At 33.1% G+C, this 19,856-nt stretch overlaps 1 protein-coding gene across 5 annotated transcripts in view; it reads left to right on the forward strand.

Moving 5' to 3' along the window:
- The first annotated feature begins 9,401 nt into the window (after positions 1 to 9,401).
- The window catches only part of LOC145329829 (uncharacterized), a 39,285-nt gene continuing 28,830 nt past the window's right edge, over positions 9,402 to 19,856 (forward strand). Inside the window, exons 1-8 of one of the 5 annotated variants that reach the window (XM_080174233.1) lie at positions 9,435 to 9,657; positions 10,072 to 10,135; positions 13,344 to 13,423; positions 13,911 to 14,018; positions 14,277 to 14,342; positions 14,743 to 14,827; positions 15,298 to 15,322; positions 16,051 to 16,082. In XM_080174233.1, the coding sequence (XP_080030359.1) occupies positions 10,079 to 10,135; positions 13,344 to 13,423; positions 13,911 to 14,018; positions 14,277 to 14,342; positions 14,743 to 14,827; positions 15,298 to 15,322; positions 16,051 to 16,082 (453 nt within the window). In that variant the 5' untranslated portion in view covers positions 9,435 to 9,657; positions 10,072 to 10,078. Of the gene's footprint in view, positions 9,658 to 10,071; positions 10,136 to 13,343; positions 13,424 to 13,910; positions 14,019 to 14,276; positions 14,343 to 14,742; positions 14,828 to 14,976; positions 15,035 to 15,297; positions 15,323 to 16,042; positions 16,083 to 16,904; positions 16,945 to 19,856 lie in introns of all 5 variants that reach the window. The other 4 variants (XM_080174232.1, XM_080174234.1, XM_080174235.1 and 1 more) reach the window with 4 other exon arrangements.

Genomic DNA, 19,856 nt, shown 5'->3' on the forward strand with positions numbered 1-19,856 from the left:
TCAAATTAGAATTTTTTGGATGATGGTTTCTCGATTATTAGCCTGGCGCAGTTTTCTCCCTTCTTATATAAATGTTTATATGTTGGAGGGATAGTTAAAGGGAAGTGGGGGGGGGGGGGGAGGGGGGAGTTAAAGGGAAGTTTCTACGAACCATAACAATAATAGAGTAGCTTTGCTAATAAAAAATACCAAAATAGCATAATGTCATAAATTAACAGGTACAATTTTTATATCATAACTGTACAACAATGTACTGTTCTTATTTACATTGGTATAATGTTATAATCTTGTTATTGCTGCACTAATTCTGGATATAATTGTTTTTGTTTGTGTAATGGATTATCTTCATGTGACTGTTACCTCTCCGTGTTTCAAAAATATTTGGGGGAAATTTTTGAAATAACTGAAAAAATGTTTTTGGAAATTTTCTTTTTTTGTATACTTTATAACTCATCCTCCACCCTCCTTCTCTTTTATTTTAAATGATTTTGCAAGGTTACTATATCAAAGACAATTATAATAGTAAAATGGGTGTCAACTCCCCCCTCCCCACACACAATCAAATGGGGTGTGATGGTGAAAAATCCCCCCACAAATCAAGGGGGTGGAGTGATTTCAACACCTGCAAAAAAGGACATTTATTTTTGTTTTCCCCCGTCTAAAAATGAATGTTATTGTCGTGTTACTAACATGCTTTTATTTCTAAAGCCGCTGGAATAAGGTAATTATATAACTGCAGTCATTAAAAAATTTTATTTTAAAGAGATTTTCCCCTATTTTTTTTCCATCCTTTTTGAAGATCATACCAAGCTGGCAAATTTCTGTGCAAGTTCATATGACAACATACATAAGCAGCTTAACACACTAGCTTTAGATCGACAAACGGTCAAAAGTAGTTTTAGAGCAGATTTTCAGTGTTAATATAAAAAGAGATAGAGCGAAAAATTGAGAACTGGCTAAGACGAAATCACGAAACCTTTATTTTAATATTGACTCAAAATTGTTTTTCTTGCAAATGAAAAATGTGCAATTAATTTTATTTGTTTATATAGATGTTTGCAATTATTATGTAATTCTTATCATTATAGATAATTAATATCATTTTAATCGAAGCTATCTATCTTTAATTAGAGCCTGTACGTCATAACTATAACATTTTTATTGTAACAAAAAAATTAAATTGTGTATTTTCCTTATGTACAAGAGTCGATGCCATGAAAATCAGATTATTGTTATGTTTTCTAGAGTTCATGGTCATTATTATAGACAGCTTTCCGTGGATATTAAAATAAAAACTATAAGATTAAAACCATTTTTGTTAGCTAAGTTGAGTTAGTTGACTAATTTTGATTTCTTTTACAAGATAAGATAAAAAATTTTAACTGATAATAAGCTTAGCTTTTATGAATGTTTATTATTCTTGTTACAGGTATAATTTCAGTGAAAAAGTCATATTACAACTTTAAAATTCAGCTGTAAGTATAAAACCTGTTACTAAACAAACAATCCGGGTTTACGAGAAAAAAATGTCACTTAGCGGGTTCTAATTTGGGGAATATGCGCGTTTGTGTTGCGGCTGCCGATCCCTGAATTTTAGAATACAAGTACCTGGCCTAGAGAGGTTAAAAAACTTTCTTTGTCTCAAGAGGATCAGAAATTGAAAGCGTGATAGGAAAAAAGGTGTTAAGATAGGATTAGAACAATCTATTTATTAATGTAGTTGCATATTTCATATACAAGTATTCCTGTGTCAAGCAAGATCTCAAAAACGTCCAAGCTTTAAAAATGTATATGAAAAGGTTTTGAAAGGGGTAAATGAGGGTTTTTCAAGTTTGAGAGAGGGAAACACCCATTTGCCCCCCACCCACCCTTGGGCGTCTGTGATTATATTTGAAACTGAAATTTACTTTCGCAAAAGTTGGTAAAAAAAAGAATATCTTAGGACAACCTACCAGTCAGAGTTTTTAAGTCTTACATATTCCTTTTTTACGCCTAACATAGAGTGATCAACACAGTTAAATTAAACATGTTATTTTTATTTGATAAGTCCAATTCACATTGTTTCATGTTAAAACAATCTTCAGTTAGTTATAAATAAAAATACATGATGCTTCGGACACCGAAGATCCTAGGTTAGCCTAAAAAAATTTATAGGATTTGGCCTTTTAACGTTTAATTGTTTACTTCATCTTAAATTTATTTGCTTATTGGTGTGCTACTCATAAAGATCCTATCCTTGTTGCTACTTTAATATCTTGAAACCAGCCATATTGTGCACATCATTTGTTTGCATTGAACTTTAAAAATTGTGTACATTCTCAATCTTCTAAGTTTTTGTCCTCGGTTAACTACAATTTACAAAACGAAAAGTTTTTTAGGACCAAATATTAATTTAACTATAAGCATTATTGTAGATATTATTTGGAGTGTACTTGTGAAACTTTAGTACTGTGTGTCGGTCAACTGGGTGTTTGTCATCGCTATGCTTATATAAACTGACATGTCCTTGTTTTTTAGTTTGTGGAAAAGTACATCTTTAAAACACAACACACACACCCAAACACACACGTTAACTGCATACTCACACACATTTATATAAATACATACAAACACATCTATCAGTGTGTTTAACAACTATTTTTAACAACCTTCCACTTGAAATTAAACTAATTGATAATAAAAATATTTTCAAGCAAAAATGTTTTACTTATTACCTAAATAAGATTGAGTTTTAAAATGCAAATATTTTTTTTCTTTCTTTTACTCAACAAATGCTTTACTAATGTTAAAACTCTGTTCTTTTGAAATTTTGTATTCGAATTTTTGTTTTAACTAAGTTTCTATCCGTACTTTTTAGTATTTTTTAGCCCTCGACTTTCTGTAAGCATTAAACTACTTTGTTAAAATTCAATAGAACAGCATTTCATTAACCTCAAATCACACCGAATAGGTTCCGTAGGAACCGACACACATACCCAAGTATAGAGTAGCTTGGCATAGTTTGTTTTTTATCCATTTTACTGTTTTACATTTTACATTTGACTTTATATTATTTTATCCAGTAGCTAACGAATCGCGCAACCTCTATCTATATAATAAAAAATAACAAAGTTTTGGTTGAATTTTGGCCGAAAATATATTTTATTTATTTAAATTTAGATATCGAAATTTATTATGATGACTGTCGCAGACTGGTTAAGCTCATGAATAGTGGGCATAGCCATCTACTCGTCGTAGTCGCTGGAGTCGTCGACGCCGTCTGGTTCCTGATGGAGTAGCTCCTCCAGAAGGTCCTGCTGGACGGTGACCAGGCGGTCCATTGTGGCGATGGCGCCATGTTGGCCTGGAAGGAACGGGCGTACGTGGGCATTACTGATATTAACCTCACGACTAACCCATAGTTGGAATACATCATGCGGAGGACTTCCTCATCGATGGCATCGTTGCGGAATCTCCGCCACATCAGCATGTCGCCCTCGTGCACAACGCCCATCAACCTGCGCTTGACCATAAACCAGAGGTCCAGACAGCGCCTGTCTACCCCCGGAAATGGGAGTAGATCAGGCACTGCCGCGAGGTTCAGCAGCTGCTGGACGCCGTGCACGGGTACAGGATCATCGACTTCATCGCTAGAATTGAGCATAGCGATGAGCTCCTGCACCTGATCATGGAGGGGAACATTTTCCTCACCTCCAGCCTCCTCCGGAATTTCCGGCGCCCCGTCTGGTATAGCACCTTGGCCTTGTCCTACTTCTTCTTCTTGATCTGACATCTTGGAAACAATTGAACCTTGACCTTACCTACCCCATATTTATACCCCCTTTGTGTTTTAATACCATGCATTATGCAATCTTTAATTCAAATTATTAATTAGTAATAACACTTTCCCTACTTCCGTTTCCCGCGCAATTTTCCCCTATGCTTCACAACCAATTGTTTCCCCCCCGCCCTTTTTTCTTTATTCTGCTGTGCTATACCAGGAAACCACTCTTCCCCCCACCCCATATTTCCACCCCATATTTCCTCTCCCCACCCCCCCCCCCCCTATGCACATACCAAACGATAAGCGCCGCTCCGTCTGTCTGGCTGGTAGCCACGACCGCGCACAAACCATTCACCACGCCCCATTTTCTTCTCTTCGTTTTCCCCCCCCTCCTCCCCTATACCTTTTCAATTCCTTGATTTCTCTCCCTTAATAAACTAGTCTCTCACTTCATCAACCTATATTTTTTATCCTTATTTTTTTTGATGCTAATACAAAATTATTCCATAGCAACATATTAACATATTAACAGACATCCTATTGCTTTATACATCTTTCGAATAATATAAGTTCATAGCAAGATATCTAGGATTTATTAATTAATTAAAACAAATCGATGAATTTATGGTACATTTTAAAATTATATTTTTTTAAATTTTCAAATTATTTTTCAAATCTTCAAATTTTAACAGTATTATTTCTCACAAAACAGTTTTTTTTTTAATAGCCATATCAGACACATCTTGTAACGATTTTGCAGCTTTTTTTCTGTTGATTATTGTTGATTTTTGTGGATGTTTTGCGGACGTTTTCGCGAATATTTTTGCGGATATCTTGTATATGAAGTCGCAGAGAACTTGACCATAACCGGTCCTGACCGGTAATGGCCACTTTCTGGAGCTAAAGCTGGAGACAGGCCCCCTCTTGTGCAGTTATCCGCTGAGCAATTTCACCTAATTTAGTTTCATGATACTCCAAGTCTTTGTTTGGGTTGTACAGAGTGAGTGCCAACTCGGTTTCTAGATAACCTTGATGGTATAGTAGACGGGCTACCTCACGACGCACTTCCTCACGACGCACTTCCTCACTGACATTGCCACCATTAACTATATTGAGAAGTCGTTGATATGTTATTGTCAATCTATTGCGTAGCGGCTGCCACATTTGTTGGTATTCTTCCTCTCCGAACATTTTCGTGCCTAAACAACAGTAAGATTAAAACTCCACTAAAAGCTAAGCTATGACCAAATTGTGCGCGCAATAGCACGCCACCTTCTTTTTATCTTACCATGACCCACCTTTACCCTTCTCTTTCAAAAAAGTGAAATTAATGGATTAATGTAAACGTTTTTCGAGCACAAACCACTCTCCCCTCACCTCCCCCCCCTCTCCCACCCCCCCCCCCATATTGATGCCCCATTCACAGCTATGCTGTGACCAGTTCTCAAAACATAAAAATCAGATTCCGGAGGAATCGAACCTTACACATCTAGGGATACATTCCCATTATCTCAAAATACCAAAATCAGATTCCGTAGGAATCGCACATGACCTATCTTTATTTTGTACATTTGTACATCAGAGGATTATTATATCCCTTCTCAAGAAATAAAAATCAGATTCCGTAGGAATCGAAACCAATTATTACACCTTGTTCACTTAGGTACATGATACGTTATATATTAGAGTATCTTATTTTATTTTTGGATTTCTGGATTGGACCAACGTTATCGCGATATTTATCGTTATCCTGTAATTATTGGTGTGGAGATGTCCTTAGACCCGGACATAACTCCACTCTATAATGAAAATAATTTGTTACAAAGGAAACTGTCTAGGTAGAGCTGAAAAGGGATCACAACGGGAATAGCGACTTCTTTTGAAGGTTTTGGTTCCTTAATTGTTCCGAATTTACGCTTGGAGAAGTTGCAACTGATAGTAGGAGGATGTCTGAAATACACAGCAAGATATTGTATTCTTTCATTGTTAAGATTATTTATTATTTATTTGCGCATATAACATTGTATCGGCTTGGCAAGCGTCAAAGTACACCAGTGGCTCCACAACCCTAAATGGGTTATGCCAACTATCTGGTACAATGTTGCATGGGATTTTTCTAGTAAAAATGTTATTTTCATCCTATTCGAACTGGCCTGGTAACTAGGTGGAGACGAAGTTCGGTCAATTCCATGCTAGGTACTTAATAATAGTTATTATGTATATTGTTATCAAACCTGCATCAAACATAACAAAACAGAAGAATCAAACCAATCAAAGCATAGTAACTTAATGTATGATATATATCTAATAAAATATGTTGTACCTTTGAGGAAAATAAATCTTATCTTATCTTATCTAATAAACCCTATGCTCATAATACAAGGCGGTTATTACCTAGTTTATTAATTTTATTACAATGGATCGAATATTCAATTCTTAGGAGTGTCAGACTTTGGGTACTGGCTTAAAGGGAATGTGCAAGAATTTAGCAGTTTCTTACTGAAATTGGGTACTAGCGCATCAAATGCAGCTAAGGCGCTGAGTTAGTTTTGTTTATAGCAGACGAAAGAATTTGTTATGACATGGCTGGTTTAAAAAAAAAATTCTCCAAAAAATATCATTTCATAATAAAATCTTTATTAGGATATTTGTGTAATAAACAATTAAAGAACCCTAATCTAACAACCTAAATTTAATTCATGTTTATAGTGGCATTTGAAATCTAGAAATATGGGGTTGAATGAGTTCCTGGGAGATTTTTCTATTAATTAATTACAGAATGGTTACGTCTGATACACTGGTAATTTAATTTTCAAATGAATGCTTTTTTCTTAGAACTTTTTTCTTATTTTATAGTTTTCTAAATTCTATTAACACAACCTTTACAATTTCCTTTATATTTTCTGGATTAATTTGTTTGTTTTTTTGCTTGTAATTCTACTATTCAAAATATCAAGGTTATTGTAAAGACTGTCAAATTAATAGATTTATATTTTAGCGATTAATTAGTCAACGTTGAACATACGAACAGTCCATAACTAGAGAGTTGAGGTGCCTAAAAAGAATATCAGTCCTACTTATGTAACACTAGGTTTATTGAACACACTGTCTCAAATAAAGAAAAATATTATTTTCCACTTTCTCCGTGTACCCAATCTTAGACATTTTCTTAACAAAAAAATAACATAAATACGAAACAATTTTTTTAAATTTTGCAGATACTCTACAACTATTGCTTGTCCACGAAGTGTGCAGTCACTGCAGAGTTGACATTTTTTTAAAATTTTAACTAAATAACAGTTTCCTTGAAAAACTATTACGGCAACGTCCGCCAGCTGCCTGGGGCATTTTAACCTTTAACATAAAAATAAAATAAAATAAACATTTTTGAAAAAAAATCTAGCTTCAAAATAAGAAAATTACAACTGTTTAAGTAAACAAGGATGACAACATCCATAAGTAGCGAAGCACAAAAAATCGTCGATGGGAATACGTACAGGTAGATTTAAAAGGTTTTTACTAAAATCAAGAATAGATTTATTGGATAAAATAAACATGAAACCTTGTTTTATTTTGCGTGATGACGATGGTCAAAGTAAATTATATTAAAGATGCTCATTACAATGGAAAAATTATTTTGATACAGATATCCCATAAAAGTTTGAAAATTGCATCAAAATAAACAAAGATATGGGGAAATATGTAAAACATATAAAAATAGCCAAAAACCTGATAAAAGGCAGTCTGGCCGTCATGGTTGTTTTATTAAAACGACTAAAAATTTAATTTTTAAATCCTTAACTAAAAAAATTTGGAAAATCGGACCATATACACTGAAGATATGGAAAAAAGTGTTAAATATATAAAAATAGCCTAAAACCTGCTAAAAAGGCAGTCTGGCCGTCATGGTTATTTTGTTTAAAAGACAGGAAATTTAATTTTGATATCTATAACTGAAAAAATTTTGAAAATCGGACCATAAACACTGAAGATATGGAGAAAAATGTGAAAAATATAAAAATAGCCTAAAACCTGCTAAAAAGGCAGTCTGCCCGTCATGGTTGTTTTCTTTAAAAGACAGGAAATTTAATTTTGATATCTATAACTGAAAAAATTTTGAAAATCGGACCATAAACACTGAAGATATGGAGAAAAATGTGAAAAATATAAAAATAGCCTAAAACCTGCTGAAAAGGCAGTCTTGCCTTCATGGTTGTTCCTTTAAACGACGGGAAATTTAATTTTGATTTCTGTAACTGAAAAAATTTTGAAAATCGGACCATAAACATTGAAGATATGGAGAAAAATGTGAAAAATATAAAAATAGCCTAAAACCTGCTAAAAATCGGTCCGAACGCCAATGATGTTTTATAGTCAATTGTGCTCCTTAATGATGGGAATGTTGTCAAAAAATTTCAGCATTCTATCTTTTATAGGAGCTGAGTAAATCCCATTTCCCCCATAGCGTTACGGACTGACTAACGGACTGACTGACGGACTGACGGACGGACAAAGTGAATTATAGAGTAGCTTCGCTACTAAAAAAGGACCTAAAAGAGAAGTTGTAAATAAAAGGGTGAAACAAGAATTCTTTATCAAACGGGGGAGCTTCACAAAATATGTTAGCCCTTTACCTCCAATAAAGTGGTATAAGCGGGGGGGGGGGATGGGTGTTCAACGGAAGGGGGCTGTTAAGGGTAAAAGTGTTAATTCTTTATTAAATACTAGCGGCTTCGCCCCTAGCCTCTAGGGGCTTTGCCCCAAGAGGTGATTAAAAAAATTAAGGCGAAATTCGTTAAAGGACCAAGGAAATCTTCTACAAAACCTAAAGAACCTAGGAAATCTTCTACAAAACCTAAAGAACCTAGGAAATCTTCTGCAAAACCTAAAGAACCTAGGAAATCTTCTACAAAACCTAAAGAACCTAGGAAATCTTCAGCAAAAAAAAAAAAAAAAAAAAATGGGGGGGGGGATTTTTTGTTTTTGGGGGGGTTGGGGGTGTCCCACCCCCCAAGAAAATAGCTTAAAACCACCACAGGACCAATAGAAATATACCCTGAAGAGTAGAATCCAATCGGTTCAGTGGTTACCGAGATCTTAAGGGACAGACAGACGGACAGACGGACAGACGGACAGACGGACAGACATCAAGCTACTTTGTATTATAGATTTGATTTGTTTTGCTTTTATGTATGTTGGCATCCTTGTTTTGTTTTGGGTTGCTGAGAAAACTTATTGTATCTAGGAGAAGGGATTTATAACAGAGTTAACATAGAGTAGACTTTCGCCTAGTCGGGGAGATTGTCTATTCGAAACTTGTCCACGCATATTTGGGACTTTGAGATAAAGACTATTTAATCAAATAACTGGGGTTTTAGAGACTTTGGACTAACTACAACCACCGTCAAAGGTTTTGTTAGGTTAGCAAATCTATAGTTGCTTGGCTAATAAACTGGCAGACTAAAATTTATAATTACAGAGTAGCTTCGCCACTTAAAAAATGTTGACAATTCCTGATCAGTCTAGCATTACTAAATCTAAAATTCTGCGCTGAGATTTCTAACGCCTCTCGGAGATAGAAAAGAGAGAGGGATAAAGGGGAAATTGAAGGGGGGTATGTAAAAAAAAAGAAAGAGAGAAAGATAAAATGTTTGTTAGTAAAATTATGCTGAATTTGTCGTAGTAACTAAATTTACTATAAACACTTAGTAGTTAATAGATAAAAACATAAAATTTATTTTAAATTTCATGTTTTTCTTAAAAATATTTTACTTGACATGTGATAGCAATAAAATTAATGTGATAAATATAAATCTTCACTTTATTTGTGACTATTATAAAACTTAGGAGTTAGAAAATACCATATTTTAAATTTACAAGTAACAAAAACTTTGGTGAGTAATTTTAAATTTAAAATTTAAGTTTTTGTAACTAATGACCTGGGAGGGATTCTGACAGCCTATATTCTAGACCAAATCTGAATATATTGCGCCAAATCTCTCCTTTTCTTGTCGAAACATCTGGAGAATCAGGTTAAGTAACGTCCACCTGAAAATCAACCCTTTGTTTGCACGACTTTTGTCTGAAAGTCTTAACTGAATATAGTATGAGTTGCGCCTGTTTTTGACCAAGACATTCCTCCTACTGGTACTATTTATCTAGTGCACCTGGTATTACAGATTATTGATGAGAGTGCCATGGCTCCTAAGCAGGTGCAACTGTCGAAATTGTTAACATTATTTCTAACTTTCCTCCCTTAACTCTAAATGAACATACAGACAAACAACATATAACTTTATTAAACCCAGGTAAAAGATGGACACATTTGAACTGGAGAATATGAGATGGGCTCCCAGAAGCACGCCAAGCAAGGTAATCATTTTTATATTTCTATAATTAGACACAAAAGCATTGAGAATCTGCCATACTTTAGTTTACCAGACCTTTAGAATAAAAATTGCTTTAAATATCTTCTTAATTCTTACCAACCCAGTAAAATGTTTATTAAAAACCTTACAGCTTATTTAATGATTCAAGTTGAAACAGTATGTACTAAAGCTGTCTGCAATGAATGCTTTCCTGATAATCTTATTTAAATTTTAGTTAGCATAGCCATGGTTTTGATTATTATACACCTTTCAATTCGGATTTTCTTTCTTTTTAGTAGCGAAGCTACTCTATAATTCACTTTGTCCGTCCGTCAGTCAGTCCGTCAGTCAGTCAGTCCGTCAGTCAGTCAGTCCGTCAGTCCGTCAGTCCGTAACGCTATGGGGGAAATGGGATTTACTCAGCTCCTATAAAAGATAGAATTCTGAAATTTTTTGACAACATTCCCATCATTAAGGAGCACAATTGACTATATAACATCATTGGCGGCCAGACTGCCATTTTAGCAGGTTTTAGGCTATTTTTATATTTTTCACATTTTTCTCCATATCTTCAGTGTTTATGGTCCGATTTTCAAAATTTTTTCAGTTATAGATATCAGAATTTAATTCCCGTCTTTTAAAGAAAACAACCATGACGCCCAGACTGCCTTTTAGCAGGTTTTAGGCTGTTTTTTTTATATCCTTAACATTTTTCTCCATATCTTCAGTGTTTATAGTCCGATTTTCAAAATTTTTTCAGTTATAGATATCAAAATTAAATTTCCCGTCTTTTAAAGAAAATAACCATGATGGCCAGACTGCCTTTTTGGCATGTTTTAGGCTGTTTTTATATATTTAACACTTTTCTCCATATCTTCAGTGTATATGGTCTGATTTTCTAAACTTTTTAAGTTAAGGATTTAAAAATTAATTTTTTTGTCATTTTAAGAAACAACCATGGCGGCCAGACTGCCTTTTATCAGGTTTTTGGCTATTTTATATGTTTTACATATTTCCCCATATCTTTGTTTATTTTGATCCAATTTTCAAACTTTTTTGGGATATCAGTATCAAAATGATTTTTCTCATTGTTATGAACATCTTTAACATAATTTACTTTGGCCATCGTCATCATACAAAATAAAACAAGGTTTCATGTTTATTTTATCCAATAAATCTATTCTTGATTTTAGTAAAAACCTTTTAAATCTACTTGTACGTATTCCCATCTACGATTTTTTGTGCTTCGCTACTTATGGATGTTGTCATCCTTGTTTTAATATTATTAGCACTGCTTGTGAGAGAGCTTAGATTAGGATCATAATAATTTTTTTTCTGAACACCTTTCTAATACATCATTTCAATTTGTTAAATACTTTTTTAGTAGCGAAGCTACTCTATAATTCACTTTGTCCGTCCGTCAGTCAGTCAGTCAGTCAGTCCGTCAGTCCGTCAGTCCGTCAGTCCGTAACGCTATGGGGGAAATGGGATTTACTCAGCTCCTATACAAGATAGAATGCTGAAATTTTTTTGACAACATTCCCATTATTAAGGAGCACAATTGACTATAAAACATCATTTGCGGTCGGACCGATTTTTAGCAGGTTTTAGGCTATTTTTATATTTTTCACATTTTTCTCCATATCTTCAGTGTTTATGGTCCGATTTTCAAATTTTTTTCAGTTACAGATATCAAAATTTAATTTCCTGTCGTTTAAAGAAACAATCATGAGTGCCAGACTGCCTTTTTAGCAGGTTTTAGGCTATTTTTAAATTTTTCACATTTTTCTCCATATCTTCAGTGTATGGTCCGATTTTCAAAATTTTTTCAGTTATAGATATCAAAATTAAATTTCCCGTCTTTTAAAAAGACAACCATGACGGCCAGACTGCCTTTTCAGCAGGTTTTAGGCTGGTTTTTTTAATATTTTTAACATTTTTCTCCATATCTTCAGTGTTTAGAGTCCGATTTTCAAAATTTTTTCAGTTGTAGATATCAAAATTAAATTTCCCGTCTTTAAAGGAAATAACCATGATGGCCAGACTGCCTTTTTTGCAGGTTTTAGGCTATTTATAAATATATTTAAAACTTTTTTCCATATCTTCAGAGTATATGGTCCGATTTTTCAAATTTTTAAAGTTTTTAAGGATTTATATCAGTATCAAAATAATTTTTCCCATTGTTATGAGCATCTTTAATATAATTTACTTTGACCATCGTCATCATACAAAATAAAACAAGATTTCATATTTATTTTATCCAATAAATCTATTTTTGATTTTAGTAAAAACCTTTTAATCTACTAGTACGTATTCCCATCTACGATTTTTTGTGCTTCGCTACTTATGGATGTTGTCATCCTTGTTAAATATGTAAATACTTAAATTATTTTTAACACTTAAGGCCCCAGACACACAAACAGTCAGATATCCTGTTACTTTTATATAAGGATAATTAAACAAAAAAACATATGGATGTTGGCTAGGTTGAAAATTCGTCCACCACCAACGTTTGACTGAATTAAGTGACCTATAGAGAAGTTTGGCTACTAAAAATGATATCATCGTGAAATTAATGAATGCATCTTATACAATTTAATTAATTCATTGAAGTTCAAAGATTTAAAAACTCATTTTTTCTAGCTTAGGGGTAGATTTCTCTAGTTTTGATTATATTATATGGGTTAACAAAAACTGATTATTTCGAGCAAATATTGGCTTTACTTAGTGTGTTTCAGTAAGTCTATAAACTGACTTTACTAGCTCTCATTTACTCATTTCAGATTCATTTTATTTTTCATGATCCTCCCACTATTATTTTTGTTTTAAAAGAAAAAATTAAGGGGGTGGGTGGGGGGGGGGGGTGAACCATATCGTTTATAGAGATCCATAGCTACACACAAACAGACAATTAATTTTATATACCCAAATATTTTATTATAATATTCGTTTCCATAATGAATGATTTGTTTAGGTGCAAGGAAAAGAGAATGTGATTCTGACAACCAATTCTAAGGGAAAATTTCTCCACAACTGCCTTCTCTTTTTTCACCCCTTCTTATCCACTTCGCTCCAGTTACATCAAAAAATAAGTTCTACGCCAATGAAATATTTAATTTTCGGTAATTTTAAATGAAATTGGCTTAAAAACAGCCCCTGGGTTAGGTGTGCTTTTATTGTGGATGTTGTCATCCTTGTTATCATTTATTTAGGGTCCCCGTCGGCTGTGCAAATTTTGTGTGTTGGCAATTTTCATTCCTGTTGTACTATTATGCATTCCTTTATATATGAGGTAGGATTTTTATTTAGTAGCGCAGCTACTTTATAACTAGGTTACATCCATCCAATTTTCGGAAATTTCAAATGGAATTAATTTGTTTAATCATTGCACCTGCATGCACTAAACTATTTTTAGAAAAATTTTATAAATTTCTTTTCTTTTTGATTGGGAATTTCAAACACTGATGTTAAATTTAATGTTAACAAGTACAAATTTCTTATTCTAACTGTTTCTGATACTTTGGTGTTCTATTAAAATACTATGAACACAATTTTTAGATATTTTTTTTATAAAGAAAAAAATTTGCCCCTAAGGGCTGTGCCCCAAGAAACAAGTGGAATATATTGTTAAAAGTTTTTCTGGTTTAAGTTACTCTAAAAAATGAAACTAATAATTTATTACTTAAAAATTACAATTGCACAGCAAAAGCAATGTTATTTCTTAACATTTTAAACTATATATAGTCAGCTAATCGATGAAATAAGACCTTTTATTTTAGATTTTTAGCATTGCGACCTCATAATCTGATATTATCCCCGTCTGATATGAAATTATTGAATCATGAGAGCCGAGTCTCAACTACATGGTGCAGATCTCAAAAATTAAGGTAAGGATACACAGTGTTCCAGTAAAACCGTTTCCAGCCAGATCAATTTTACATGCAGCTGGGCGGCTGATGGGTAAATTTAGGCGATAATGCAGAACAACTATTTTACTCATAGTTTATCCCCCTTTTAGAAATTAAATCCTTTTCAATTGAAAATGTTTATTGCCTAGCAAATTATGTTTTTAATCAACTATGAACAGTAATGTAAAAATATGTATAAATGTGTTACTTTTGTAAATAATTGTCTTTGTTTTTCAGTATGAATTCAACTTTTCATGCATATCTATTCAATGAAAGACCAAAAATTACTTCTAGAAAGAAAAGGTAAACATATTTGATTTTTATCTTTTTTTTATTTCTTCTAATTTTGTACAAATTCTTACCATGACAGATTAAGGGATTTATTAAAATTATGATATTTTTCAATCTTAAGAATAAAAACGTTGTTTTATATAAACTCGTCTAGTAATTTAACACATTCTTATACATACACACAACTTTTAATAATCTCTAATATTGTCATAGGAAGACGAAGAAAGTTTCTCAAAAAATTAGCATGTTTCGTCATAAAAACGAGGGGTTTTCTTTCCCACTCCTCCTCTCCTCATTTTTATGACGTCATTGAGGGACTTTCTTCGTCTTCTTGTCATAATACTATTAATTGTTCAAAATATAACTCTAGTTACCTAAAATTGCTGTGTTCTACTTAACCTAATTTTTACAGGATCAAGATATCTAAATGGATGGATATAGAAGATGATATGAAGAAATTCTGGGGATTTTATCTACTCAAGGGCTCTTCTGTAAGGTAGGCCAAAGCTTTTATTAATTTTTGTGGTGGGGGGGGGGCTAGTAAAAAACCTCAATACAGGGGTAATTAAACTATTTCCAATTAACATTTCACAGGGGTAAAGCATTTTTTTTGTGGCCACAGGAGAAATCAAATTCATTGTTTTAGGCTTGGAGGATGTGCCAGGTATCCAGGAAGTTCTGTCACTCTTGTCAAGGGTCCTAAGGTAAATTATAATAAGTACTCATACTTGGAGGATGTGCCAGATATCCAGGTAGTTCTGTTACTCTTGTCAAGGGTCCTAAGGTAAGTTATAATATGTACACATACCAGGAGGATGTGCCAGGTATCCAGGAAGTTATGTTACTCTTGTCAAGGGTCCTAAGGTAAATTATAATATGTACACATACTTGTAGGATGTGCCAGGTATCCAGGTAGTTCTGTTACTCTTGTCAAAGGTCCTAAAAAAAGTTATAAAATGCACACATACTTGGAGGATGTGCTAGGTATCCTGGTAGTTCTGTTACTCTTGTCAAAGGTCCTAAAAAAAGTTATAAAATGCACACATACTTGGAGGATGTACTAGGTATCCTGGTAGTTCTGTTACTCTTGTCAAAGGTCCTAAAAAAAGTTATAAAATGCACACATTCTTGGAGGATGTGCTAGGTATCCTGGTAGTTCTGTTACTCTTGTCAAAGGTTCTAAGGTAAGTTATAATTAGTACTCATACTTGTAAAATATGTAAAATGTAAAATGTACACCCCCTATTTTTCAAAATACTCTTTATCTATTAATATTAATATTAATGGTGGTAAAGTCAAACCAATCAAGATAAAAAAAAGACCCCAAAGTGGTAGTTCTTGTCAAGGGTCCTAAGGTAAGTTATAATATGTACACATACTTGGAGGATTGCTAGATATCCAGGAATTTTTGTTACTCTTGTCAAGTGTCCTAAGGTAAGTTATAATATGTACACATACCTGGAGGTTGTGCCAGGTATCCAGGTAGTTCTGTTACTCTTATCAAGAGTCCTAAGGAATTATAATATGTACACATACCAGGAGGATGTGCCAGGTATCCAGGAAGTTCTGTTACTCTTGTCAAGGGTCCTAAGGTAAGTTATAATATGTACACATACTTGGAGGATGTGCTAGGTATCCAGGTAGTTCTGTTACTCTTGTCAAAGGTCCTAAAAAAAGTTATAATATGTAGACATACCTGGAGGATGTGCTAGGTATCCAGGTAGTTCTGTTACTCTTGTCAAGGGTCCTAAGGTAAGTTATAATATGTAGACATACCTGGAGGATGTACCAGGTATCCAGGAAGTTCTGTTACTCTTGTCGAGGGTCCTAAGGTAAGTTATAATACAGGGCGTTTCAAAAAAAACTGCGTTTTCCAGATTTGGGAAACAACCATTAGGAGTATAAAAAAAAAAAATTATATGTCCATATTCTCTATAAAAATATGCATCGAATTTGTTACAGGCGTTTTTTAATATCTCTTAAAACAACAGCGCATTTTAGAGCCCAAAGAATTCGAAATGTGTGTGTGTTATTGTATTCTTAAAGAATTTTATGCTATAACGTTGAATTTAATCCTTTTTTTTACTTGAAAACAACATTATAACATAAACATCAAAATAATCTAATAATTACATTTAAAACTTAATTTAAAATGCCTTTTTTAAAATAAAAAATCAATATTCTTTTTGCTTGGATTTTAATTCTTAGTATTAAAATTGTTCATATTTGTTCCTCGCCCCTCCCCCCTTAATCTCTTAATTTGATAGACAGATTATAAGAGATCATCTTATAAAACATGAGTAATTAATGAAAACGCACTTTTTACGAACAATTTCATACCATGATAACTTGCTTATTTTTAAAGATATTGAAATGAAATAAAAAGTAACTTGTTTTATTTGTCAATGCACACAGTATTAATAGAGATTTTTTTTCTAAAAATGACTTTGTCAAAGAGAAATAGAAAAAAACTAAATTCTGAAGGACCTAAAAAGGGACACCATGGAAACTGTCCCAATTTTGCAGTTTTTTTTGAAACGCCGTGTATGTACACATACCTGTAGGTTGTGCCAGGTATCCAGGTAGTTCTGTTACTCTTGTCAAGGGTCCTAAGGTAAGTTATAATATGTAGACATACCTGGAGGATGTGCCAGGTATCCTGGAAGTTCTGTTACTCTTGTCAAGGGTCCTATGGTTAGTTATAATATGTTCAATACTTGGAGGATTGCCAGATATCCAGGAAGTTTTGTTACTCTTGTCAAGTGTCCTAAAGTAAGTTATAATATGTACAAAAAACACCTTAAGTAAATCCGATGTACATTTTTACATAGAATATGGACCTATTTTCCTTTTTTTCGTATTCCTTCTGGTTGTTTCTCAAAACCGGAAAACGCAGTTTTTTTTGAAACGCCGTGTATGTACACATACCTGTAGGTTGTGCCAGGTATCCAGGTAGTTCTGTTACTCTTGTCAAGGGTCCTAAGGTAAGTTATAATATGTAGACATACCTGGAGGTTGTGCCAGGTATCCAGGTAGTTCTGTTACTCTGATCAAGAGTCCTAAGGAATTATAATATGTACACATACCAGGAGGATGTGCCAGGTATCCAGGAAGTTATGTTACTCTTGTCAAGGTTCCTAAGGTAAGTTATAATATGTACACATACTTGGAGGATGTGCTAGGTATCCTGGTAGTTCTGTTACTCTTGTCAAAGGTCCTAAAAAAAGTTATAAAATGCACACATACTTGGAGGATGTGCTAGGTATCCTGGTAGTTCTGTTACTCTTGTCAAAGGTCCTAAAAAAAGTTATAATATGCACACATACTTGGAGGATGTGCTAGGTATCCTGGTAGTTCTGTTACTCTTGTTAAGGGTTCTAAGGTAAGTTATAATAAGTACTCATACTTGTAGAATATGTAAAATGTAAAAATGTAAAATGTACACCCCCTAATTTTCAAAATACTCTTTATCCATTAATATTAATATTAATATTAATATTAATGGTGGTAAAGTCAAACCAATCAAGATATAAAAAAAGACCCCAAAGTGTTAAAGCCAACGAATTAGAAAACTTTGAGTATAAGCATAATTTACAATATTTGACAGTAGAATGAAAGTAAGAAAGAAGAGAGGGCCAATTACTACATGAATATTATTGACAGACAGAAGGAGATACGATAAATACAGAGTAGCTACGCTAAATAATAATTCCTTGGAATGTAATTGAATATTAAAAAACATTTGTTTTTATTAGGATGAATTGATAAAATAAATAGAAAATAGGTTTTTACTTTTGAATAAATTTTCTGACACGATTTATGCATAAACTAGCGGATACGCCTAATAGCCTCTAGGGGCACTTAAGTTATGGTAAGGGGGAGGATTGTCAAATTAAAAGTAACAGAAAGTTTGTCTGTCTTTTTGTCCAATAAGGTGTGGTAATTTCAGGCTTCACACTAATTAGCAAGGCTGGGTTATTGGCACCGTACTTCTCCGAAGATATTGATTTAAATAGTTTAATAAAGCCAATGGTTTAATTTATGTATTTCTCATTATATTAGGCTTTGTAGTTTTTGAGGGGGGGGGGGGGTAAAATATTAGAAACACCTTTTGTTTTTAATTCTAAACAGATTGTTTTGGTGAGCACTGTGAAAATCTTTGCCTAAGATGAAACAATATTTATATTCAATTAATATTCTCTTTATCTCTGGTATAAATTGAATAATTTGAACTTATTAAATAATTTGATTTTTATATAGTGCGCAAATGAATCTGTTTTTTTTTCAGTTGGTCCATCTGAATAAGTTAATTTAGTGTTGATTCCTATAACTATAAGGTATGTTTGAACACTTGACATTGACAGACTGTTTGTTTTACAATTTCTCAGCTACTATCAATGATAGCAACCTAAACTTTATTTCTTAGATCCTCCTAATTAAAGGACATGAAGTTAACTTTGTGACTTCTGGTTATCCTTGTTGCTAATATGAAAACTCTGTTGATTTGTTAAGACACCCATATTTAATATATTTCTAACTAATATGACATTGAAAGATAGAAGAACATGATAAGATTTAATAAGAGCCTAATTCTTAAATATTGCATCAAGTAACATTTAGAGAATTTAAAAGTCAAGGTAATCCGAAAAGAATATTGGTGTTAATTTTTTAAACACTATCATCAAGTTTTGTTGATTTAATAAAAATCTATTTTGTCAAATAATAATTTTCCCTTTTTATTCTTAAAATTTGTATTCCCATGACAATACGGTATGATGTCAATGTCATAAACTTTACAATATACTATAATTACAGGATTAGATTTGAATTATTATTTTCAAGTCATTGTCTGATTTAATTGTTAAGCTTCACGTTTATGGATGTTGTCATTTTTTAAGAAGTAGCCATTGCGTATATATATTTGTTTAATTAAACATAAACAAACATGCACATTAATGCCTAATTTAATGCTTCAAAGCAGCTATAAAGCAAGGAAAATTATGCCCATAAGTTGTTTAGCTATATCTAGCAATCAGAAATATTTCAGCTAATAGAAAATACTACTTAGCTATCCCATAAAACTTTCAGTCTTTTAAACATCTTGCTAAATTATATTTTTTGGTTACGCTATGGCTGAAATGTGATTTTCTTGGCTGTTATTTAAGAAAGATGGTTGAAATTTTTTTATTATGATTCATTATACAAATGGCTTACTTGTTCCGTCTGTCAGTCGTTGATGCTTAAAAAGACAAAAATACTTCATTCTTTTAAGGTTTCGTGATTTTCTTTATATGATTGATCGCACATTTTCTCTCTTTAAATGCTAGGATGCTGCGAGGTGTGCCTGGCTAGGAGAACTAGACAGCTAGGATATAATATATAATAACCCTGTGCTAGGATGCTGCGAGGTGTGCCTGGCTAGGAGAACTAGACAGCTAGGATATAATATAAAATAACCCTGTGCTAGGATGCTGCGAGGTGTGCCTGGCTAGGAGAACTAGACAGCTGGGATAAAATATATGATAA

This window comes from Acartia tonsa, chromosome 10 (genome assembly GCF_053477335.1).
Source record: "Acartia tonsa isolate MP-2025a chromosome 10, ASM5347733v1, whole genome shotgun sequence".
Classification (NCBI taxonomy): domain Eukaryota; kingdom Metazoa; phylum Arthropoda; class Copepoda; order Calanoida; family Acartiidae; genus Acartia; species Acartia tonsa.